Genomic DNA, 25,974 nt, shown 5'->3' with positions numbered 1-25,974 from the left:
CTTACATGAAATTTTGTACAGGAAGGCCTACACAAGAGGCAGGGTTAAGCCATCCTTTCCTCTACCCATTCTTCTGCTCAGATTTGCAGCGTCTAGAGTTCTTCTGGTTTTTAATTAAAGGAACTGGCAAAGTGACACAGCTCCACATCAGGACAGCTATGATATAGTTGCTTTCATATGCATCTACCATTTTTCAAATTCCCCCAACAAAATGCTTCCAATAGAAGTGCTTCATGTTTAGCAGACTGGAAAATGGATAAGAATGCCTTTATGATTGCCGGGAGCTGGGATGGGGGCTCTACACAAGTAAATGAGTTTGTCCACAAGTCTATAGGTATATCACAAGCTACAAAATTCTTACTTTAATTCTTCTGGGTACGTCAGCACTACAGCTTTACCAAATGTTGCGTTCCAGAACTGAGCCGCTTGACTACGTAGCTGTTTATTCTTGTGCAAAAGCATTATGCACAGCAATGGAGAAAGCTCTTCCAGCAGCTCACTGTCAAAGGATCCAGCATAGGAGGACTGAAAACAACCAATACTTTCTGCCAATAACTTTTCAAACTGGAAAATAGAATTAAAAAATGTATCAAAAAGGTTATAGCTACAAAAAGTGTTAACAGCACATAATGGGCTAAGCATTGTCTACTTAGTTACAATGTACAACTTAAAGCAAGAAGGCCAATAATATAAGGAAGTTCTTGGAACGCTGTTTACAGACCCAGAGCCCTATCCTCCAGGCTAGATGGCATAGGAGATCATGGCAAAATCCTACACTAGACCCAAAAAATACACAATGAAGCAATCATTTACTACAAGTTTTTCCCCCTCCCCAAACTCCGTGCACTGAATAGGCAATTCCTTGTCTGAGTTTAATCATGCAACACCCACATAATTATGAGGAACTAGGGAAGTCTGTGGTAGCACAGCAGAGATGCTGGTACAACACACACACACACACATCCATTATGCACTATGTGCAAGGGCAGCTCCTTTTATGGAATTATGCTACTAGGCTGCATGGTATTAAAAAAACGTTGTATTCAAGGGACAGAAAAGCTTCCCACCCCCAGTCCAAATTACCTTGTTGTTGAGTCCATTGGTCACTTTAGATGCATTAGTGGACCTGATGGGGAAAGGAGATAATTGATGAGTATTCATATAAGGAATAACCTATGCTTCTTTATTTCTTGGTTCCAGTATTCATATACCCTTAGCCAAAAAAAGCTCTGGGAGTAACTTACAAAAAAAAAAGTTTTAAGACTATGCATGCCCTCAGGCTTACAATTAGTCTTAAAAATAGATTCTGTCAGACAAGGTGCAACATAGGACCTACCTTATTTTTATAGTTTAAAATTGTGCAAAGTGTTTTCAATAATGTTTTTTAAGTTGTAACCTGCCCTTTATGCTAAGATGAAGGGCAATCAATCATTCAATCAATCAATTAATAGCAGGAGGAAGCTCAATATAGCAAAAAATAAAATAATAATAATAAAAAACTGGATAGTATTGTAATTTTATCATAACCATAACATTTATACACATTTAAAGAAACACACCATTTTTTGGACACATCAAATAGCCAACCAACTCAAGGCTGCTAAGAGTGAATTTTCAGTAAGCAGTTGATTCTAGCCTCCTGTAGCTTTTAGGGCTATCACACAATTAAGCAACTCTCAGTTTGATTAATGATGAGCTTCGGCTGACTGACCAAACTTGTATATTGATAGAAAGGTAACTCTGAAGCAAGTGGTGTACTTTCCTATTTTTGGATGAAGCACACATATCTTAAAGAGGCGTCGTTTTTTAAAAAAAACGTATCCTTTCCCCTTCTGTGGCATAGGAAATGACATCTCTTAAAACTGTGTGCTCTCTGCAGTTAATACTGGTGTTAAATATATTTAAAAAAAACAGCTGTAAAAGTAAATTTTAAAATTAATAAATATGATTACAGATTGCAAATGGAAATTTTGCATCAAGGTGCTATGTAAGCTGCTATCCAACTCTCAATGTAGCATCAATAAAGTACCTCTGGAACATCATTGGACTAGTGGTATAGCCACGTAGTTTCCTAAGCTATTTCAATCACATGGATGAAACACGTTAGCCATAGTAACAAAAGTAGTATACAACTGCAAAGTCAGTATTGCATAGCTATATATCACAGCACTCACTTTATTTTTTCATAAAATGCTGATAACGGTTTCACAATAGTTCTGAACAGAGGTCTGATGACTGAAGGTAGGGAGATGTGGCCAATGATGTTTTGAAAAGCACCAATAATGGAAGTGCTAATAGAGGTCTTTCTTTCAGGGCTGGATTCCTGGGACGCAATCATCTGAAGTGAGTTTAGTAGTATCACCAAAAGTTTAATTAAGGATGACAGCTTGCCAAGAGGATCTTTTTTCTTTTTGGACCAGTCTGCAGGCATCTGTGGGGCTAAGGATCAGTATGTTAACAACATTTTAGCAAATAAGGTAGTTTATATTAAAGTTAAAGTTTATATAGCAAGGACCATCACACCTGCATTTATTTATAAATACCATTCCTCCTTGCACCTTTCCTGAACATGAGTGTTATTCGATACTACTATGCCGAATATGAGAGTGTTATTCAATACTACAGCTATATTCCTTGTACAGGGTTAAGAGTTCATATGGAGATTGTGTACTCCCTTTTCTGTTCCCATGTTTTAAATTCTAGAACATGAAGTAGCTGTAATTAACATCACAGCAGATGATTAAGGGTAATGGGATAGGGTGAAGGAATATTCACAGGAGGGAAAGGTATACGTGATCCTAATGACCTGCTCGCCTCTTAACCATGTGCAACAGCTCTTCCAAAGGAAGAGGGCAATACAGCAAGAAGAAGAAGAAGAAGAGTTTTGGATTTGATATCCCGCTTTATCACTACCCGAAGGAGTCTCAAAGCGGTTAACATTCTCCTTTCCCTTCCTCCCCCACAACAAACACTCTGTGAGGTGAGTGGGGCTGAGAGACTTCAAAGAAGTGTGACTAGCCCAAGGTCACCCAGCAGCTGCATGTGGAGGAGCGGAGACGCGAACCCGGTTCCCCAGATTACGGGACTACCGCTCTTAACCACTACACCACACTGGCCTATTCTCCCATGTAAGGGAATGGTGCACACACATATACTCCTTGCAAGTTTCAAAACCTCCCACTCCACACATACCCTGCCTCCCATCATGACAGGCACTTTACTTAAAGTATTTAATAGCACATCTGAAGAACTTAATCCAGACTAACTTTAAAAGTAGTTCACTGCTCTGCTGACTTCAGTAGAGGCTCCAGAATTTATGTCAAACTACCAAACAATGTGTGTCTATACAACTTTATAGACAATGTGTGTCTATACAACTAGAAGTCTGAGCACAGCTCTTAATCAACACAATCAATTCAACTGCCAAGACAGTAAACAGACCAAACATGTACAGCAACCCAGCAGCTCTCCGTTTCATAATACAGGAAGCTTAGATACATTTGAAATCAATATTATGAATGCCGATTCTTACACAGCCTAAGAAAGCAACACTCAAGCACAAGAAGGTAGCAGGAATAAGGAAACCCCAATGATGCAGAAGCACAAAAAAACCCTTAGAAAAAAACACTGAGGGAGCAAAATCCTGAAACAGTCAAATGAGGACTGAGCAGGCTCACTGGGCAAGAAAAGCTGACTGGTGTGGAGGTGAGGGAAGAGAGAGGAAGTATCAGAAAACCAGGAGAAGGAATGGAATGAACCACTCCCCAATGCAATGTTTAGTTGCAGATTCCACTTATTATCCTTACATCTATTTGATGGTTGGTATTTAGTGCCATAAGGTGCAAAATTGATGCAGTCAACCATAACTGATGTGATGTGAGCGAGGCCATCCAATATGGACTGATTCTGAAAGAAAAGAAATATATTTACCACATCAGTATAGAATGAAAGACAAGGGATAGGATTTTACATAAACACCAACCACATTTTGTATCAAGAGAAGCCTACACTTACAATATCTGCTTCATCTTCTAATCCAGATATTATTTTAGCACAGAGTTCTTCACAGCATAGATTATCTTCTGCTGTTGCCACTAGCAAAGCACAACGGGCAAATGCTCTATAGAGCTCTGACCAGGAACGGAGCAATGTTTTCATTGTAGGCTGCAATGAAAGAAAAGAAGCAGAGATCACAGTTCTTTCTGGTATAAGATTACTGCTACACACACTTTTTTTCTTTTTTAAAAAATCCAATTAGTTTCTTACCTGTGGAAATTCAGAACATGGGAATATGGTATTCACAGGGAGCAACAATGCACTGTAAATTGCACTGAAATTATGTTCCAAAGCATCACCTTGATTTACTTCATTTGTCTAAAGGGGGGGAAAACAACAACTGAACTTAATACATCCAAAGAAACTGTTAGCAAACGTCCCACCCGGGGCAAGTTGTGAGACTGACCCCCCCCCCCCCAAGCAGGGACGAAGCCTGAGTGCATTCCTGGCTACTTGAGGTCAGTGGCACACTGATATGCGATTGTTCCCCAGCGTGAAGAACAACACACACAAGCCATTAAGGCTAAACTATTTTATTGTAGATAAGATGCAGTGTGTCTCTGCTTGCCAGCTCAGTAAGTCAGAGCTGTGCATAATGCATCTAGCATCTCTTGAGCCAGAACTGAAAGTGAAAGTAAAGATATACAGTAACATCACATGGTTGAGAGAAAGACAAAACAACTGTCCTTCTCATGGGAAAAACACAAGTCATACCAGCCTCGCTGCTGCTTTTGCAGCTCGGTCTGTACCAATATCCTAACAGAAACCTGGTATCCTTAGTTTTGTTTTTCTAAAATATTTTTCACTTTTACTCTAGATATGCACCATCATTAAGACACACGGGAATGCTGGCTTTTGTGCCTGACTGGATCCAAGATCATTTTACAGACACTATGCTTTTAAAATGCAATTCCAGCAAAGTACATACTTTGGAATTTCCATGTATAGTCATTTAGGTAGAACCAACACACTGTACCTGGTTAATCCATTCCGTTAAGGGGTTAACTATAATACTCCACATTCTCCAGAGGTGTTCCTTATTTTCCAGATACTTTGCGCTTTGGTTGACAATTGTGAATACAGACTCACTAAAAGTCAGACGAGATGTAGGGCCAGACAAAACACATCCTACAAGTGATTCATAGTTCAAGAAAAACCTGATTTAAAAGAAAACAGAAGAAACACTCAGCAACTTCAAATTTTTTAACAACTACATCATTCAACAAAGTTGTAATAACTGACTTTAGACTGAGGAGGAAAAGAATAATATTAGTTACATTTTAAAGCAGAAAATTACTGTAATCAGATCAGCCCAAATGAATTTAGATATTAGGATATATAATTACCGGAGTATAGAAAAGCTTTGCTCTGTAGTACCTACCTTTCATCTTGAACATAGCATTTCAACAGATTTTCATGGAAAGAAAGCTGAATTAAAAACAATGCTGGTGTCCCCTGGCAAGGAAAAAAAGCCACAGTACTTTAGTCAACAAGTCCGCTATGTTTGGCAATATTTCACAAACATATGGCTCTATTCTGTCTTACGTATTCTATCCTGTATAAGCATCAACAACACCTGTTTGCTGGATTAAGCTATAGGGGTCAACAATTATTTCACTTTCAAGGAACAGAACATTGCTAAATGATTCAATCCCAAGATGTGATTTGTGTTCACTGTGCTCATATCCAAGTAAAAGGTGTGACTGGAAAGTTCGGTGAACGGTCACAGAAATCAGACAGCAAGAAATATGTGAACATACAATCAGCATTGGAAACCCACAAAATGCTCACAATTGTGTACGGAGATGAAGCTGTAACTCGAAAGACAGTGTATGAGTAGTTTAAGCATTTCTGTGAAGGGCAGCAAACCACTGAAGATGACTCTCGGTCTGGAAGACCATCAACGAGCAGAACGGCAGCAAATGTCGAGAGAGTTTGCAAGTTATTGATGCAGGATCAACGCTTGTCCATCCAAATGATGGCAGAAGAATTGCATATTCTGAGTGAAAATCATTACTGGGGTTACTAAGTTGTCACACCCTCCATATTCTCCCGATCTGGCCCCACCGGATTTCTTTCTTTTTCCAAAACTGAAATCTGCACTGAAAGGGCAGTTTTTCCAACATTTCACACATTCAAGCTACTGTGAAGAGGGAACTGAAAGCAGTACGAAAAGAGGACTTCTCCAGAAGTTTTCAGCAGGTCTACGAACGTTGTCAACGGTGCATTGTATCAGAGGGGGCCTACTTTGAAGGCCTGTAAGGCATGTATGTTTGAATATTTATTGCTGTCCAATTTCTGTGACCATTCACTGAACTTTCCGGTCACACCTTGTATAAGACTTTTGGAAATAACTTCTTTTTTTTTCAAAAAAAGAGAGCTACAGTGGTGCCTCGCAAGACGAAATTAATTCGTTCTGAGAGTGCTGTCGTATAGCGAAAATTTCATCTTGCAAAGCACCAACGGGGGAAGAGCGGTTTGACGGGGGGGGGGATCGCGAAAATTTTTCGTCTTCCAAGGCAAGCCCATAGGAAAATTCGTCTTGCGAGTCAGCCTTTCGTCTAGCGAGTTTTTCGTCTAGCGAGGCATTTTGTCTAGTGAGGTACCACTGTAGTGGGAAAAACCTGAAGCCCTTAAATGGCTATTAATCAGCTACATCAATCTGTTTATGATAGCTGATCTCAGAAATGCTACACTTGATGCTACCATTCAGATACACATTCAACTTATGATTAAGAAGCTGGTATACTCAAGGCATATTGTATTTTGTTGTGCCCTAGAAATGTCAATATCTCTCTTTCCAGCTTTTCTTACTAACAGAACCTTGGCAATCTTAGGCTAAAATAGTTAATGTTTTAAACAGGGAGCCCTCCATCTGACTCCTGCCAATATTTTCCAGTATGGTCACTACTCAAAGAAAAGGAGTCAGGCTCCTTATATACTATGCTGTAGTATACATAAATACTCAGAAACATTTCTAGCTAAAGCATACATAAGTATTACCAGTTATTCTTTGTCAAGAGAACAAGGGTCATCTGCCTATTATATATTGTACAAGTGACATGATGGATAGGATAAGCTTTACACACACACAAATCCCACTTACATTCAGAAGATCCATGTCAGCAACCTGATAGGCTGGGGATCCTAGTACTTTTGGAGGCAGTTCTTTGATTGTGATTTCTATCAGGGACTAAAGGAGGAAACAAAACATAGTTATTCATCTAAATTGGAATAGTTACATAGCATGAATACTAAACCTTATCTGTAAATATGAGGGGGGGATTCATCTTGTTTCATGAGGTTATGGGGTACAAAGAGGAAATCAAGGCTTAACAGAAGCAGTGATCTACAACAAGACTGGAAAGACCAATTCCAACAATACTTAGCTTGAAAATCCTGTGCCAACTAAGCAGCAAGTGCTGTATAGCACATAGCTTAATGAGTTACAGGTAGGTAGCCGTGTTGGTCTGCCATAGTCAAAACAAAATAAATTTAAAAAATCCTTCCAGTAGCACCTTAGAGACCAATAAGTTTGTTCTAGGTATGAGCTTACAGACACTCTCACCTAAGAGATCTACAGCAAACCTTTTTAGAACTAAAATATCCACCTGATGAAGTTAAACAACAGATCAACAGAGCCAGACTGATACCCAGAGAGAACTTGCTGCAAGACAAACCCAAAAAAGAAAATAACAGAACACCACTAGTAATCACATACAACTCCCAAGTTAAAACAGTACAATGCATCATCAGAGATCTACAACCTCTCCTAGACAATGACAGTTCTCTTTCTCAAGCTCTGGGAGGAAGACCCTTCATTGCCTACAGACAGTCACCCAATCTAAAACAACTCCTCACCCACAATAATACAACAGGACTCAACATGGACATTGGTACCAGAGCCTGCAATAAACCCAGATGCCAACTTTGCTGCCACATAAACCCAGACAACACCATTAAAGGTATCTGAAGAAGTGTGCATGCACACGAAAGCTCATACCTAGAACAAACTTAGTTGGTCTCTAAGGTGCTACTGGAAGGAATTTTTTATTTTATTTTGTTTTATGAGTGTCAGCACTGGGAGCAAGTGCTACTCATCAGAGCAAACGCTGACCCAAACAATGTCCAATGGGTCCAGTTCAGAGATCATAATCTGTAGATATGCCACCTCTTACCATAATTTAATAGCTATATATACACTTATAGACTATAATAAACAACTTACCATTGACTTTAACACAGATAGTTCATTTGACACGACAATGTTTTTTAAGGCCTGAAGTAACATAGTGAGTACATCTGAGCTTTGCCGTTCTCTCTTGCTCCCTAAAAACAAGCGATGCAAAATTAGGCCTTGAATACAATTTGGTCTTGCAAAACCTGCAGCATTGCCCACCTTTAAGGAGAGAACTGCATTAATGCCCTTGCTGCAAATTTTAAACAGAGTTCTGCTTTCAGGTAAATTTATGGCTGTTTAGAAAGAGTGGCCTGGAATTCACTTTGTTCATGTTAAATGTTCTACCAATTTGTTTAGACACAGCTGTAAGCAGAACTGAAAAACGTATTTGTTTTTCAACTCTATCATTTGTTACTCAGTTTACGTTAGTACCAGTTCCTGGAGACTCTGAGTGTTAGAGCCAGGTTCTTCATGCCAAAATACTTTTACCTGGATGGTGCACTTACTTGTCCACACTCTTACTTTCCAATAATTCCTCGTAAGTTTTTATTATAGCCTACACCAGAACATTAATATATCCACTTACCTGATTCAATTGCCCCTTTCACAAAACGAATCATTTCCTTCCATATAGCACTTAGACTAGTATCTGCAAGACAGAGAATGAATTAAGGGCAAATTAATAACCCAACGAAGAGCTAGATAATCAGGTTTGACTACTGCACATTTAGAAGAATCCTTTCTACCAACTTGCATAGCAAGAAGCACTATTTTAGTGGGGGGAAATAATCTTACCAGAAGCATCTTTTCCAACTGCAATGAAGCCATCCTGAACTGCATTTATGAATGTGCTGGCATGCTTACAGAAGAACCAAGGACTGGTGATTACTGAGTGCTGAAGAGGTTCTAAGTGGGAAGAGAAAGCACAAGTTCTATCATTATTATCAATTGTCAGAGCAGCTAGCAGCATAAAAAATAGGCAGCATAAACTTGTGTTGTGGTTTTATAAGCAGCTTGAGCTTTCCAAAAAGTGTATTATTTGTTGTTGTTGTTTAGTCGTTTAGTTGTGTCCGACTCTTCGTGACCCCATGGACCAGAGCACGCCAGGCACTCCTGTCTTCCACTGCTTCCTGCAGTTTGGTCAGACTCATGTTGGTAGCTTCGAGAACACTGTCCAACCATCTCGAAAAAATGTATAGCATTACCTAAACTAAGTGCAATGTTGTTTTCTTTGGAAAACGTCAAAACTTCTGGTCCCATAAAAAAGTGAAGTAGCATTTCGATTCCTAGAAGTTGAATTGATGGAATGGCTGTAACTCCTGTACTAGAACTCAGGCTCATCCTTTGATTTGCAGGGGTTCCAATGGGGAAAGCACCTAAATAAAACCAATGATACATTACTTGAACCACAGAAACTTTTATACACGAAAAACACAAAAATGATATATAAACAAATGGTTTTTGGGGGAGGAGAGATCAAAAGACGTAACCATGGCTTCTATTTCAAAAACAGACTCAAACTATGCTGCTAATCTCAAAGCTTTACATGTAGTCTGAACATTTCTTTTAGAGAAATAATTGCAAGAGCTCTTAAAGACTGTAGCCACAGAATCTTATAGTTTAATATACTGGAGATATGATTCAGATGCAACAAGTGTACATGAGCAAAAAAGACAGATTCTTAAATACAGATACTGAAGAACCTTTCCACATTAGGCTGTACAAACTGAAATATATCCATTACAACAGGGTAGGTGGTGCTGAGCATAACTCCATGCACATGTAACCCCATGATATAGAACACAGTATTTGAATTTTTAGATTTCAGATTTGCTGCATCTGAATCATAGTCAGAAAGAGATTTCCCTCCTACCTGATTTGTGTGCAGAACCCGGTGTTAGCAAACTCTGGTTAATAGCTAACCGTGATGAATTTCCTTGTTGTAGAATGGAATCTAAGCTTAAAGTGCTCTGAATCAATGGCACACAAACCTATAAGGGGAAAAAAAAGCATGAGGCACAAACAGAAGTAACTTAACAGGTTGGGGCTTAAATGCCTGAACAAACAACAGACTTCCATGTAGGAATCTACTGAAATCTTTATCTAGCACTAGGTAAAATCTAGTATTGCCAGCCTCTGTACATGAATGAAAATAAGGTTTTAATAGACTTCAGCTATACTTGCAGTTCCATGATCATAGTAAGTGTGCTTAAGGCTCCATAGTTTTGAAAGTAAGAGGCAACAGTGATGCATTTGGGCACTAATATTAAATGCCACCCACAAACTAGTTCGGCCAGCTCAATTGAACTAAAATCAGCATAAATCCAAGTACCCTGGGTTAATTGTTTCTACAGATCAGCTTTAATCACATATTTATTAATTTATATCCTGCCTTTTTTCCAAGTAGTTCAAGGTTTACATGGCCATACTTCTTTCTGTTTTAGCCTCACAACAAGCCTGTGAGGAAAGTTAGGCTGAGACACAGTAACTGGCCCAAGATCATCCTGTGAACTTCATGACTGAATTGAGAGTTGAACTTTGGTCTCTTAGGTCTTATCTGTTCCTAACAACTACTCGAAATATCATAACTATAAATTCTCCATTATGCAGGTAAGGGTGGTATTCAATACTAGTCCTAATCAGACTACACCCAATGAAGTTAATGCACAAGTCAAATAAGAGAAAACTTTTTGGGAAACCTGCTTTAACTAGTGTTAACAGCCTCGGCTCTTGCTCTGTAAATTACTATTGTTTGTATAATGTATTTTACATTGTAATGTAGCCAAAGCAAATTCCGAGTATATTGAAAAATGTACTTGGCCAATAAATTATTATTCTATTCTATTCTATTAATATTAGTGTTAATATAAAAGATGAGATTACCTGTTCAAAGTGGGCTGGGAGATGAGGTCCCAACCTCATCAGTAAATACCACCAGACCTCTAGCTTTGTCAGCGCCAGAGCTTCTGTTCTCACGTGAATGGAGCTCAATGGCTGCATTAGCAATTTGAGCCTTTTTGCACTGCACAAGATGTCTTGGGGGGAGAAAATGAAACTTGGTTTTGTTACTTGTGATTTAAAGTCAAAATCAGTTTTCAGACTCAAAAGAGGAATTGTGGCCAAGTAATATATGCTTCCAACTTCAGGTGAACTTTTTTTCAAAACCACAACAACCTGATTATTACACGTTTATTTATTTGTGGAGGTTTGAACCTACTCACCTTTTCCAAAGTATCCAAAATCCTTGGAAATATTTGATGGGCTTTTTAAAAAATATATTTACTTATATTCATTTCTGGATCCCTTCATTAAAAATGCACATGAGCATATATTTGCCAGCACACTTTTTAACTATACAGTGGTACCTCCGGTTACGAACTTCATTTGTTCCAGAGGTCTGTTTGTAACCCAAAACCATTCTTAACATGAGGCACGCTTTCGCTAATGGTGCTTCCCGCTGCTGTGCCGCCAGCACGCAACTTCCGCTCGCATCCCAGGGCAAAGTTTGCAACTAGGGCATCTACTTTCAGGTTAGCGGAGCTCGTAACTCGAAGCGTTCGTAAGGAGGACTGTACGTAACACGATGTTCCACTGTATATATATAATTCTATAACACAGGGCTCCAGCTCATGGGAAAGACAGCAGGAATCTCCCTTTCAGTTCTTTCCCCAATATACGGATAGCATTTGTGTGGGTGTGGCACAAGGCTCAAATAATGCAGAAACACCTGTAAAAGGGCTGTGGCAGCTCTTGTACCTAAGGAAGTGGCTATGTGGCCACTGTTTCCATCCCAAACATTCCTAAGAATTTCACATGTATTTTTGTAGCAACTTAACTCAGCTGGGCTGGTAGAGCATTAGACTCTTAATCTTGGGGTATTAGGTTTGAGCCCCACCTTGGGTAAAAGATTCCTGCATTACAGGGAGTTGGAGTAGATGACCCTCATGGTCCCTTCCAACTCTACAATTTCATGATTCTAACTCCTGCTTTTATTTATGCATGTGAAGGTAACCTTTGGTCCCTTTTCACCAAAAAAAGCAAAAGTCTACCTGTTGGTGGCACACTGCAGGCTGTGTTTGTTATTGATGCAGCAAGATATGTACAGCATATTCAAAAGGGCCAGAAGGCACTCTCACATGCATAGAGACTAACTATTGACATGATGGGTGCCCCGAATGTAGCATTTAACAACTCCCCCACTGTTTTCACTTGCACACACAAGTTGCTTCTAAGTTGAAACAGAGATCTCAAGCACCCAATTATAATTAATTCAACTGCAATCAACAGAACTTGCTCCCAAACAGGAAGTAGATTGCATGAGGATGCACAATTATTTTCTTTTTTTCTACTTTAGCATGCTAATAAAGTAAGTCAAAATTCCTTAGTATTATAGACTACCTGGATTTAGAGCAAAGTTATCAATCAGACTCTTCCATGCAATGAAAGCTATTTTCTTTACCACTGGTGAACCACTACGAAATCCTAGTTCTTCTAACTGCAGCAATGAATTGATAAAGCTTCCGCTACGATGGAGTGCCTGGAAGAGCAAAATATTGTTTTATGCAGTTAATGTATCTATATCATCAGCGCCTACAGTAGCTGAAACAATAAAAATCAATGTCCAACTTACTTTGCCAAGCAGCTTAACAAACAGAGGCCAAAGTTTCAAAACATATGTTTCATTTTTTGATGCAAATAGTTTTTGGAGTTCTGGGATTATTTTCTGCAAGAGTACAAACAACATTTATAAAAAAATAACCCAATACTAAAATAGTTTGTATGATTCCCCCCTCTACCTTCCCCCCCTCACCCACCCACCGACCCCACGTGATGTGGCAGTGACTAACTATGGAAGAGATTTGGAGGGGGGCTATAAAAATGTCAACTGCGTGTGCAGCAGCGGTAAAAGAGCAAGTTATGTGCCAGGGATTAATAGAAAAGGGATTGAAAATAAACTGGAAGGTAGGTCTACTGACAGCTATTAACCAAAACAGCCAATTTTCAGAAGCGCAATGACACTGAATATTTGCTGGAGGGCGTGGGAGTGATGAGGGAGAGGGCTATCACCTCCATGCCCTGCTGGAGATAGTAATATTTCATATGCAATTATGACATCATAAAATATAATTGCAAGTATATATGCAAAACTAGGAGTAGCGAGTCATATGAAGTGATCATTAGAGTGGACAGGGCCCTTAAGCATATATGTGGAATTCTTTAAAAAACATCAACCCCATCCTTTTAAAAATAACGTTTGTCTTCTTTACCGTAGTCATAAGTTCTTCAGTCACTGCTGCCACCTCCTGCTGCTTCTGAAGTAAAAGTGGCACTCCCATCTCCAATGCAGTAGCACCTCTTAACTGCACTTTATGAGCAGAGTGGACAACCAAAGGGATAATCAGCTTCGCCCACTTTACAGCCTGTTCCTCCATGTGGGATGGAGCCTGTTCTATGAGCCTAAGTTCAGATATATTTGTCAGTATTAAGGATATGACCAAGGTTTGTCAGAAATATTGTGTAGTTAACATTGATTGGTCTTCTTCACCAGTGTCTATCACACTGTGTTCTGAAAAACAGGAGTGTCTCAAAAGGATTCTCAAGGAGAAGATCAGTAGCAGGAAGAAAAGACAGTTTGACCACCACTACAAATCTTCCTTGTAGTGCACTGTCATTGGTGCATTCTAAGGTGCACCCTCATTTCACATGCAGGAATATGCAGGTGGCCTGTATGGGGATTGAACCTGCAAACTTGGCATTAGCAGCGGTACACTCTAACCAACTGAGCTAATTCTAGGGTTTCCTAGAAAGTTGGGAAGCAGATGCAGCAGAGAGAAAACCATACAATAGAGAAATACCAATATTTACAACAACAGCAAGTGGCATTCACCATCTATAACAATGACTTAATATAATAGCCCTGGTGACTTGAGAAATAACCACCAGAGTACAAGCCATTTTCTAAGCATGTACCCTGATTTTTTATCTGCAACAAGATCAAGATGTTACTGATGTTACTGAACTGTTTTTTCTTCCTCACTTCTAACACATTTGATCAACAATTTAACACCCAATACATACCGTATAATAACATTTAATGCTTCATATTCAACCACCATGGAATGCAAGTCTCCTTTATTCAGCACTGTTTCTAACATACCAATAATACTGGGTACCTGAAACACAAATGAGATGTGGGTGACTGAACATGTTAGTTTAACAAAATGTTATTTGTAGGAAATGGGACAGAGAACACTCACCAGCTTTCCAACAGTATCAGAAGGAAAGGACTGCTTAGAGATCACCCAAAGTGCTCTAGTGCGAGTGTTTTTGTCTACAGCCTTTATAGCAACACTGTTCACTATTGACAACAACTCCTGTATTTCTGATTCTGTAGAAAAAGAAAAAGGTAAACAGCATTTTTCAGTATGGTAAAACATGGGGGAAGCTTTAAAATGATACAATGGTCATGAATCTGTTTATGCCTAGTATCACAAACTCAGTAGGGAAGGAACTAATGCAGTCCTCACTCATTCTAAGGAATTGCTGCTTTTGTGTTCTGAAATACGACAGATGCACATGACAATGATATAAAAGGGGTAACAGATTCTAATACAGTGGAACCTCGACTTACATATGGCTCTACTTACGTATGATTCCAGTTATGACTTTCAGTAGGTGCTTCAACTTATGAACTTTCCTCTAGATACGAACAGAGGCCTTGCCAGCAGCCCACAGCTCGACTGGCCAGCTGCGGAGCAGCACTGGGGCCTCCACCTCCAGGGAGAGGCCTCTGGTTTGCCAGAGCTCACCCCGCCGGCTGCGGAGCAGCGCTGAGGCCTCTGCTGCCGGGGAGAGGGCCCCCATCCCACCCCTGAAGCTGTGGAAGAGCTGCCACCTGCAAGAGGCACAGCAGGGCGCACCACAGCCCCAAACCACACCAAGGAACTAGCCTAAGGAAGTCCAGAGAAGAACCTGGCCTGGCAAGAAAAAAGTTACCCTGGCCAAAGTGAATCAGCTCTTTACTGACCCTTGCCCCACCCCCAGCTTATAGCCAGGTAAGCCTGCCCACCCTCAGTGGACGTAAGGAAAAAAATGTTATTCCCCCCCCCATCTACAATACTCTTATTTATTTTATAGTACAGTACATTGATTATTGCCTTCATTTTATGGATCTATGGTCTCGTTAGACAGTAAAATCTGTATTAAATTGCTGCTTTAGGGGGTGTTTTTCATCGTCTAGAACGGATCAATTCACTTTTCCATTACTTTCTATGGAAAAGTGCGCCTCTACTTATGTACGTTTCTAGTTATGACCGGACCTCTGGAACGAATTATGGTTGTAAGTAGAGGTTCCGCTGTATTTGTAGACCCAGAACAGGGCACTGAAGAATGCTGAAACCAGAAGCAAGCTGTGTCTTCTTGCCAGACTCAAGTCGCAAAAAACTGGGCCAGAGTTACAGTCACTGAAACTTGTAGCTATTCAGAAGTATCACATTCTAACACCAGGCTAAAGAGCTAAATAATAGTACAATACCACATACAGTATATTTTATTCTATTGATATGTATGATACTGCTGGCAGTCCATCTGTAAAGAGCAGATTTGGATTAGTTATTAATTTTTGAAACAGAATAAAAAATTGTTTACCACATAGCAAAGCAGCAGTCTTTGAGTTAAACACACAGAATCCTAAGGCTTGCAAGGCTGCACTGCTCAATTCTGAGTTTTCAGTAGGAATATATGTCTACAAAAAGAAGGAATAAAGTTTTAACTCATGTCAACAAGACATATTGACAAATTACTGCAATGATTCAGAATTTTAAAATTGTATCAATAAAAAGCAAAACAGCTACTATTTTGGGTTGCCTTAAAAAAATATAGTACATGCTACACCTCAGATACAAAAGCTAGTTTATTGGCTAACTGCTTCTCCTTTCTGACCACCGGAGTCCAGCTACATTAGATTCCAACAGTTTCCCTTCTACCATGAAGGGCCCTATCTCTTGTGCCACCAACCTAACTTGATCCATATGAACAGCAGATCCCAAAGCTGATTTTAACGTACAGGATCTCCAAATCTTAGCATTCCATAATGCCACGTAAAAAGCTACTCCTTGCCTCTTTCCTTCTCTCTCAAACACTCATGGATATATAGTTTCAGAAGCCATTTCTAACATGGCTGGTGAGCTGCTGAGGCAACTCCCACTAAGTGATAGAGGTCTACTTCTGACAAGGGCCTATGAACAAAATCACCAACAGTTTACCATGATGGATCTCTTAGTTTTGCTTAAACAGAAGAAAAACAAGACCAGCTGAATTCAACTTTGACATTTAGCTTCAGCCATGGACAAGGGTTGTGCAGGCCTGTCAGCAGACAAACCTCACCACCACCTGCTGCTGCTCTGGAGGTTTTGCCAGGGCTGCCCACATGCTACTTCTGTCAACTGCTAGTCCTACCAAGTTTATTGCACACAAAGTGTAAAAAAAGGAAATGTCTATGACAAACCTAGTATGGTAAGGAAAAGAAGTAGTCATTACCACTGAGGAGTTAGCAACTACCAGGTTGGGGTGTGGGGGAGAATGTTAACAGCAGAATGGGAAAGGCAAGGGCTCAGTAGCCTTTATAGATGGAATGGGATACATATTAAAAAGAGGATTTACTAAAAACCATACAATTTTAAATACACACCTTAAATATCTTGTAGAGCTGAGGGAAGAGTTTCCCAACTTCAGATGCAAATTCTTTTCCCTCTTCACCAGTCAGGCGACTTAAATGTAGAAAAACACAACAGGTTTTCTGTTACACAGCCCAACATAGACAAAAAAGCACATTTTGGCAATTACTTAAATTACACACACACAGTAGAGTAAGGGAAAGACCTAGAACAAAGGAGCGCCTCCCCTTATATAGAAATTTGAAATTGCCCACGCTGCTGTTCAAGACCACCCCCGGAATCATCATACAAACATCACAGAAGGGGTGTAATCCAGGACCACCTGCCAAATACATCATAGCTACGTCACAGAAAAAGGCGGTCTGCAGAAGAAATCTGAGAGCGTTGTTTTTCTCCTGCCTGCCATTTTATATGATAATGTCTTATCTGATTGCCTTTCCTGGGTAGCCTGGCCATTCCTTTGAGATGGTAAGGTAAAGGGACCCCTGACCATTAGGTCCACTCGTCCGACTCTGGGGTTGCGGCGCTCATCTTGCGTTACTGGCCAACGGAGCCGGCGTACAGCTTCCAGGTCATGTGGCCAGCATGACAAAGCCGCTTCTGGCGAATCAAGAGCAGTGCACGGAAACGCCGTTTACCTTCCCTCCGGAGCGGTACCTATTTATCTACTTGCACTTTTGACGTGCTTTCGAACTGCTAGGTGAGCAGGAGTTGGGACCAAGCAACGGGGGCTCACCCCATTGCAGGGATTCGAACTGCCGACCTTCTGATAGCAAGCCCTAGGCTCTGTGGTTTTACATGAGATGGTAATCACTTTTAATTCCTAGGACAATGGGAAAGTTCCCTCACCCCCTTCCTCCTTGCAGGGAAACATTTTGTCAGTTTGGGAGTCAAAAATGGTGTCAGGACTGTCTGCCTCAGGCATGTGGCCTATACATTCATGTGCGTGTTTGCTTGGTACACTTATGAACAATTATTATATATATAAGACCTTAAAATTCTTACAACACAAGCACAACCTGAAGTATGACTGTGTAGATCACTGCCAGGATGATGGTGCTACAGATGGGGGAGCTAAACCCTAGAAATTAATACAGTCATGCGAAAAAGAAAGTGCACCCTCTTTGAATATCAGGACACAGTAGCAATCATTTGTTCCTTAGGTCTTAAAATTGGGTAAATACAACCTCAGATGAACAACAACACATGACATATTACATGGTGTACCATGTCATGATTCATTTAACAGAAATAAAGCCAGGATGGAGAAATCATGTGTGAAAAACTAAGTACACCCTTACTGCTTCCATAGGAATTAAGATGCTAATTAGGCATGGTAATCAAACGCCCTTGCTTAATTGATCACCAGCAAGTGTGTCAACCTCTATAAAAGCTGAGGATTTAGCAGCTTGCTGGCATGGAGCATTCAGGTGTGTTTTAACACAATGCCAAGGAGCAAGTGCTGCTGCCCATGAAGTTGGGGTTTGGAAGGTTGCCAGGGTAACTGCGTGTTTGAGGTGACAGGCAAAGGAAGTCTGGTAGCAAGGGGTTCCAGGAAGGAGGAGGAAGAAGGGCTGGGATCCATTGGGGGGGGGCAGGCTGGCTGCAGAGCTGAGTGGGAGAGATACCTTGGACTCCAGGGCTACATTGCTGTGGGGTACAACCCACTCTTGAAATGACCGTGCTGTGAGATCTGTACTCCCTCCATGCAGACTGAAGGGGTAAAGAGGTGAATAAACCATATTTTTTTAAAGTTACGACAGTCTCCACCACCATGTCTCAATTCTCCAAAGGAACACAGACCCTGGATGGGTGCCTGGAACCCCATGGGCTCTTGCCACCACTTGGCAGAGACAGGAGGAGGCACCCAATTTTTGTAACAATATTTAATTTGACACTGCAGGCATTTGGTGGTTGAAGAATACTGCTCCTGTTAACCCAGTGATTGCTGGATGGAAGAATGTCCTTAAAGTTAATTGCTTTTAGACTGCTTTTGATCTATAACTGCCTTTGCATGTTTTAAACTGTAATTTAAAATGTTTTAACCATTTTAGAATTTTTGAGTTGCTTTTGTTTTTAAATTCTGTATCTGTCACCCTGGGGTAGGAAAGGGTGGGCGACAAATTCAATAAATAAAATTAGTTTGTGTTACAGCACTGTTTACTGTCATGAATTGCATTTACCGATATGTAACTGTATTAAATTTTTGTGTACTGTGTGGATAATAACAACAACAATTCTTCTTATTATTTATACCCCGCCCATCTGGCTGGGTTTCCTCAGCCACTCTGGGCAGCTCTCAACACATCAAACATTAAAAACTTCCCTAAACATATTGCTATGCATTACAAAACATATGTTGTTTATTCTGTCCGATGTTCAAAACTGCCCTTTGGCCTGCAAATAAAACAAATAACAATGAATGACTGAATGAATGATTGAATTTGAGTTATAAGTGGGTCTCAGGTCAGGAAAAGTTGAAGACAGCCAAAGTAGACAACTCTGAGCTAGAGGAACTCATTGTAAGGCAGCTTCCTAGATACCTCAGGTAAACATGAGTAGAATCAAGACTGCACAAAGACTTTAAAAAGGAAAAACCACCCCACGCTAAGTACAGAAGCAGAGATAATCTCATTCTTAGACAATTGACACACACTGGTGCCTACTATACGAAGCTCTCACATACTCCTTCCAGAGAAAAAGGAAACGCACTTCCCCCTCCCCCCCCCCAATAGCAACTCCAAACAGAGAGGCAGAAACCCACACCACACGCCCACTTCGGGAGGGGGCTCCTCTGCCTTGTAACAGCGCAGCAGGCAAACTTCCAACAGGGAAACCCTCTCTCCCCCAGCTCCCCATCAGCCAAGCTGAGGAAAGCCTCGCTTGTTGATTGACGGAGCGTGCAATCGCCGGCGCGCCCTTTTCGAAACGCTTTAGGTGCGTTCGAAAGTCGTTAAAAGCCTGACCGAAATGGTTTCAAAGCACTTAACGTTCACGGCCTCGCAGCTCCTGAGAAGTCCTGTTTGACGAAAAGGGAAGCAAACAGGCGGCAAAAAACCCTACCCCCATCACCCCCCCCCCAATCGAGAGATGCCCGCCTGAGCGAAGAGGATCGGAGCCCTACCAATTTATTTTTTTTTTAAAAAAACCGCTCTTTACCCAATAAGCCTCCCTCATCCCTCAGGTGTGTACGTGGTGGTGGTGGTGGTTTTTTGAAAACAGGTACCAGGGCTAAAGGTTAAAGCCTGGCCGCGAGATAATACTCCCCTCCTGACAGACCAGCCCGGCTTCTCCCCCCCCGCCTCGCGGGACTCGCCTGCCCGCAAGGCCGCAAGAGGGATCCGCCGCCCCCGCCGGACACTCACTTGGTGAGGGTCAGTAGCGCGTCCGTGAGCGCCGCCGGCGCAGCTGCGGGGTCTTCCAGGGTCTCCAGCAGGGGACGGAGGCTCCCGCTCGGGCAAGGCCCCGTCGTGGAGTCAGCGCCGCTCATGGCGCCGCCGGCAGCCTCTTTCTCGCCAGCTCCTCAAAGGGGAAAAGTGCGCTTCCCGCGCTCTTCGCCTTCTCTCTCTCTCCCTCCCCCCCGCGCGCGCGCTCACTCTCGCGCTCTCTCTCTTTCCTTTTCTCGCGGGCTAAGATGGCGAAGCGCGGGACTTCTCTAGCCGCGTCATTGTGTGTTTGTGCGGAAGAAGCGGAAGCTGGCGCCCAATCACCGGGGGAGGAGGGGGGGGCTCGGAGGAAGCCAGAGCGCCGAGCTAGTCGAGCAGGGCGCCCGCCGCCAGGTAGAACCGCCGAATTCATCGACCACCTTCCCTCTGAAATGCATATGAAGACTTTCTCCCAGCTCCTTTCATACTCTGTGCTGGGATGTATAAAAACGGACCGGGTGGTTTCGTTTGCAGGGCCACGCCAGGGCCTTCTCTCACTCGGAAGAAATGGGTCTGATTATATCCCAAAGGTTGCCAATGCCCCCCCATAGGACTTCTTGCAATTTTTTGAGCAGAAGGGGGGGGGGAAGGTTCTACAGAAAGAACTTTTGGGGGGGGTGCGAGGGTTGGGAGTTGCCCCTCTTGTCATTGCAAAAGAAAAGGAAGATTTACGATACCAGTATGGTGGGGTATTGGTATGGACAAATGTGCAGTATTGCCCCAATGGAGAAATTAACAAAACAAATGAGAATACAGAAGACTCGTATAAATCGGGTCTGCTGCATTATACCGGTCTCCCCATCCACTTCTGTGAGTGGATGTGGTAGGATAAAATCTCTTCCCCACCCACAATATTATTTGGTACTACAGTATCTGTAATGAACATTTTAAAAGGATTGTCCATTAACAACAAGTATACAGTACAATGCATTAATCTCTGGACCAGCCTCTGTTTTGTATCTCACCCTTCATGTTTTTGTGCTGCTGCTTCTGAATATTTTGGGTATCCAAATTGAAATAAATTATTTTTTCATTTAAGAATAACAGAGTTGGTTCTTCTAAGCTTAGGTGCCCTGTGGAGACCACAATGGTCTGACTCAGGCTGTATACATACTGTTGTTTACTCTCCAGCCAATACACTTCCATCGCTGATTTGGGAAGCAGTGTACACACAACATTACCCACAATATGACTTTAGCCATAATCTACAACTATCTTGTATCCTATGTTTTTTGTGTGAAATACTATGTTTTGTTGTGGTTTTCCCCATACCAGCTTCAATCCGAATATAAAAAACAAAAACTTAACAATGTTTTCAGTTGATAGTGTGTACACAGCATGTGCATGTTTACTCAGAAGTAAACCCCATTAAGTTCAATGGGACATGCCCAGTTAAGTGTGTATAGGGTTTAAAGTTGACGAACAAAGGATTATTTTTTTGAGGCTTGAACTGGCTAACCAGAAATTGGTGTTGCTGAACCGGGATATGGCAGAGAAGGTATTTCCCACAGAGGAGACTTTTCAGGACATTGCTGCAATGGAAGAGAACCTTGGCAAAGAGCTGAAGGGGATTATGGAAGAACAGAACAAAACGGCTTGGCATCTCCGAGAAGAATTAAGTTTATCAACAAAAGAAGAATGGAATGTCGAAATGGAGAAGCTGGAAGGCGAAGAATTGTGTACCCTGATGCTCTATGCAAGGATTCCTGTGAACTGTGTCTGGATCTGTGGATGTACAAGTAAAGAGGACAATTTGAGAAGTGGCTCCGAAGTAAGAAGGAAAAGGAAAATGGTTAGAAGTGGGATAGGATGAACTGTATTGTTATCTGGAAGCCGGTGTGGCAAGTTATTTCTTTCTAAGCTTTTGAACTAGATAAGGGATATTCTGTTTTATTTTTTATTAGCAGCAGTTTTAGGGAAAGAAGTTGTTTGTTATGATTTGATCCAATAATAATTTGATAAGATATGAAGAATAAGTTGTTAAGATATGTTAATAATATGTTAAGATATAAAGAATAATATGTTTTGTTATTAACTATATGAAGTTACAATATAATTTGATTTTATACAAGATAAGGAGTGGAATATTATTGTAAACTAAGAAATAAGATCTTTTGAAGAATGTTTAGTTTTGAATTGTTAAGTGAATTTAATTTTAGAGATATGAAGTTATTAAAGTAAATTTGGAATAGGAGCCGAAGGAGAGAAAACAGGGGAAGTCAATAATGTAGATTCGACCAAGAATTTTTTTTAAAAAAACAAGAAGAAGAATCGTTGGTGTGTTTGTAGTTGTTTAGTTATAGTGGTGGGTAAGTGTTGGGGTTTATGTGGGTGAAGGTGATGGAGTGTTTTGTGTTATGGAAAAACCAATAAATTCTTTATATAAAAAAAATTAAAGTTGGATTTAGAATTCAAGTGTAGATGTAATATGGATTTAGCTAAAATTAAAGTTCAGTTTAAAACTGAATTCTAGATTTATCCAAGCTTAAAGTGGGTCAGACTTCTGCGCTCCCAAGGGTAACTCAAGTGACCTTTAATTATCTTTAGTACTCATAAAGGAGCCAAAGGATCTGTCATGCCCTCGAATCACCTCTAATTGTAGTCTTGGGCATTGTATAGCAGCAGTGTCATTTGGTTGGACTGTATAATGTTTGTTAGGCTAAGCATGCACACCTTTTTTGAAGCAAAGAGAAACATGATAGTCTTTCTGTCAACTAACCTGGATATTAATTTGAGGCAGTATTTTAGAGTATCAGTAACAAAGCATCAAGACAGAGGGGAGGAGCTAGTTGAGTTAAGCACCTGAGTTTGGCAGCCAGCTGCAGAGGCCAGGCAAGCTTAAAAGCAAACCTTACCCCACAAGCCTTAATTAAGTACTTGCATCCACATGATCTTAAAATGTTAAGAAACATTTTAAATAAATAAAAGTTAAACCATGGCCACATTATAGAAAGGCTCGTTGACAAGCCTCAGGTTCATGTGATCGCTCTTTGATGCAGTTGCAGTGCTGAGATGTTTGGAAGCTTTCTCTTGTTTTTACTACCACAGGTAATATTAGCTATGATACACTGAAAAGTTGGATAGCTATTACATTTTTGAAAGCTTCGGGACCTTTGCATAATTGTGTGTCTGTGGGGATTCTGAACTGCTAGAACATAAGTAAGCCCAGCGCTTATTAATACCAGATTGTTTGCAAGGTTGCAGCTGTAACTGCTAGGCTGGCAGAGGCATACAAAATAACCTGTGCCTATTTGTGATCCTAGGCACTGAAATCTGTGAGTAGGGCTGCAGTTCTGTTCCCCTCTACGCAACATCAATCACCAGAGGAACTAGGAATACAGTAGAGGGGATTCACTGAGACCACTAGATGGCAGAGTTTAGTAGCGTCCATCTATAGATTCCATTCTGGTAGCAGGATGGCAGAGGGTCAAATCACAGGCTACAAGAGAATATCTTTGTATTTAATCTCCAGTGGCAGTTGTTTCTAATGAAAACCAGCTCAGCAAAAGAGGCAATTTGGACTGGAAAAATGATGTGGGTAGGACCGAGAGAGTGTTTAGCCTCCCCCCCCCCATCTGCTTTTCTACGGCAACTCCCCTTCCCAGCTGCTCTTCTCCCTGCCCTTGCCGGGATACAGATGTGCGTTTATTCTTTGATATATTATTGTGCAACTCTAGGACTTCTACTTTGCCCATCCCATTAAGTAGCCTTTGTACCACTGATGAAGGAGATTGCTTCTCGCAGTTTTAAGTTCTTGGCAGGAATACAAGAAGTTGCCTTATATTGAGTTGCCATATTTTAAAAAGTGAAAATCTGGACACAAACGTTGTTGAGCTTTTTTGGAAATAGCAAGGGGAAGAAAATGAAGTTTTTGAGCTATTTTTGAGGAAATTCGCCAAAATCGACACTTCCGACATGGGCTGCCATGTCCAGGAAATTCCAGACATATGGCAGTCCCACCTTAGACTGACAATGGGCTCATCTAGCTCAGAACCATCAATACTGACAGTTGCCCAAGATTTCAGACGGGTCTTTCCTTGGCCTTTGCGGACAGATGCCAAGGACTGGCATTCTGCGTGTGAAGCACAGGCCACTATCCAACTGCTATGTCTCATCAGCGCATGGATTTACATGCAGAGGTGTAGCGAGCTGCTTGGCTGCCGGGAGCGATAAGCCAAGCGACACCCCCCAGGGGCGGGGCCTCTCTCTGTAGCATATGCGTCATGACTCATGCGCTACGGAGCGCAGCCCGGGTGGACTGCTGCGGACATGGGCAGTCCACCCGGACTCCCAAGCCACCGCCCGGCACCCCTTCCATGCAGCGGCGGCAGCTTGGGAGTTCCACTCACATGGGTGTGTGTGGCCGGGCAGTGGCTTGGGAGTCAGTCTGCTGCGACTCGCAAGCCGCCACCCGGCAGGCCTTCTGCGCAAGCAGCCACCGCACGGAAGGGATGGAAAAGGGGTGTCGGGCGGTGGCTTGGGAGTCCGGGCAGACCATGCATATCCGCAGCAGCCTGTGCGGACTGCGCATGTCCACACATGCGCAGTCTGCTGCAGACATGCGCAGTCCACCTTGACTACCGGGTGGCGGCTTGGGAGTCGCACTCGCGGCGGGTGGGGTGGTGCAGAGTGTCACCCTCCCCAGGCTGGAACCCGGGGCGCCCCGCCCCCTATGCTCTGCCCTCGCTACACCACTGTTTACATGTGTATCCCACAACCTCCCCAAATCTGCTCCACAGTGTTGGAGAAAACCCTAGAACAGATTTTTGTTGCTGTATTGCCAAACTTGAAACGAACCTTGAAGGATGGCCTTGAAGCGCATCCTTGAGGCATGTCTAAAACTTCTGGTTAGCAACAAGATTTCTCCCCAGCAACGGGTGTCCTTATCAGGGCACGTCTGGAGGAGGAGAGATGCAGTGGAATGTGAGGCAGCCAGTGTTGGTCAGTGTGTCTGCCAGAATTTGTGAAAGTCTGATTTGAGGAAGGTGCAGCGCAGAGTTCCATTGCACACATGTAAATCCTTGCACTGATGGGATGCTGCCTTTATATATTCTACCACTGAGCTGTGGCTTTTCGGGTTCCAGAAGACTGGTTTTTAATTATCTATTCTGAGGCTTTTGCTGAGCCCCATCCTTGACTTTCCTGAACTAGAACCTTGTAGTTTTGCTGGCCAGTTCACAGACATCACTGACAATTTAATCTGGTTTGACTGTTTCACCTTCCACATAATCTGTGAATATTAGTCTGTAGTCTGAGTTCAGTGACATTCTACTGATTGCAAAGGAACTTGTAAACCTGAAAATGGAGTCAGGATTCCATCATCATATTAATTAAGCAAATAAATTGCCTTAATTTTGAATTTAATTTGGAAACAGAGTGACCTGCCCCCCCAAAGGGGAAAACATGGCTCTTGAAGTTTGATAAATATATATTTAGAAATCTCAATAATACATCAAATGTAGTACAATGATTATAGGGTCTATGAGTAAATATTTCTTCATCTTTTTGGCTCAAGGAAATGATCACTGCATACAATTCAAAGTGGCTAACACTGAGCAGCTGTGGAAGGGGACTTATTTGCACACAATCGCATGGCCCCTTGGAACTTTAGCTAAAAACTTGAAACAAAAACAACAGG

General features: G+C 41.6%; 1 protein-coding gene across 4 annotated transcripts in view; it reads right to left on the bottom strand.

The window, feature by feature from the left end:
- RIF1 (replication timing regulatory factor 1) overlaps positions 1-20,499 on the bottom strand; it is a 37,752-nt gene extending 17,253 nt beyond the window's left edge. For 3 of the 4 annotated variants that reach the window (XM_033164588.1, XM_033164604.1, XM_033164596.1), the window contains exons 1-23: positions 20,277-20,499; positions 16,926-17,004; positions 15,884-15,980; positions 14,494-14,624; positions 14,315-14,409; positions 13,504-13,693; positions 12,867-12,959; positions 12,635-12,773; positions 11,120-11,271; positions 10,110-10,227; positions 9,442-9,612; positions 9,032-9,142; positions 8,823-8,885; positions 8,285-8,385; positions 7,163-7,249; positions 5,438-5,511; positions 5,033-5,213; positions 4,267-4,374; positions 4,015-4,164; positions 3,807-3,906; positions 2,175-2,439; positions 1,084-1,126; positions 362-564 (exon numbers count right to left, since the gene is read on the bottom strand). In XM_033164588.1, the coding sequence (XP_033020479.1) occupies positions 362-564; positions 1,084-1,126; positions 2,175-2,439; positions 3,807-3,906; positions 4,015-4,164; positions 4,267-4,374; positions 5,033-5,213; positions 5,438-5,511; positions 7,163-7,249; positions 8,285-8,385; positions 8,823-8,885; positions 9,032-9,142; positions 9,442-9,612; positions 10,110-10,227; positions 11,120-11,271; positions 12,635-12,773; positions 12,867-12,959; positions 13,504-13,693; positions 14,315-14,409; positions 14,494-14,624; positions 15,884-15,980; positions 16,926-17,004; positions 20,277-20,401 (2,876 nt within the window). In that variant the 5' untranslated portion in view covers positions 20,402-20,499. Of the gene's footprint in view, positions 1-361; positions 565-1,083; positions 1,127-2,174; positions 2,440-3,806; positions 3,907-4,014; positions 4,165-4,266; positions 4,375-5,032; positions 5,214-5,437; positions 5,512-7,162; positions 7,250-8,284; positions 8,386-8,822; positions 8,886-9,031; positions 9,143-9,441; positions 9,613-10,109; positions 10,228-11,119; positions 11,272-12,634; positions 12,774-12,866; positions 12,960-13,503; positions 13,694-14,314; positions 14,410-14,493; positions 14,625-15,883; positions 15,981-16,925; positions 17,005-20,276 lie in introns of those variants that run through there. The other variant, XM_033164612.1, reaches the window with a different exon arrangement.
- Between the last annotated feature and the right edge of the window lie 5,475 nt (positions 20,500-25,974).

The sequence above is a fragment of the Lacerta agilis genome, chromosome 1, assembly GCF_009819535.1.
Source record: "Lacerta agilis isolate rLacAgi1 chromosome 1, rLacAgi1.pri, whole genome shotgun sequence".
NCBI classification, from domain to species: domain Eukaryota; kingdom Metazoa; phylum Chordata; class Lepidosauria; order Squamata; family Lacertidae; genus Lacerta; species Lacerta agilis.
This window is presented reverse-complemented; position numbering and strand designations above follow the sequence as displayed.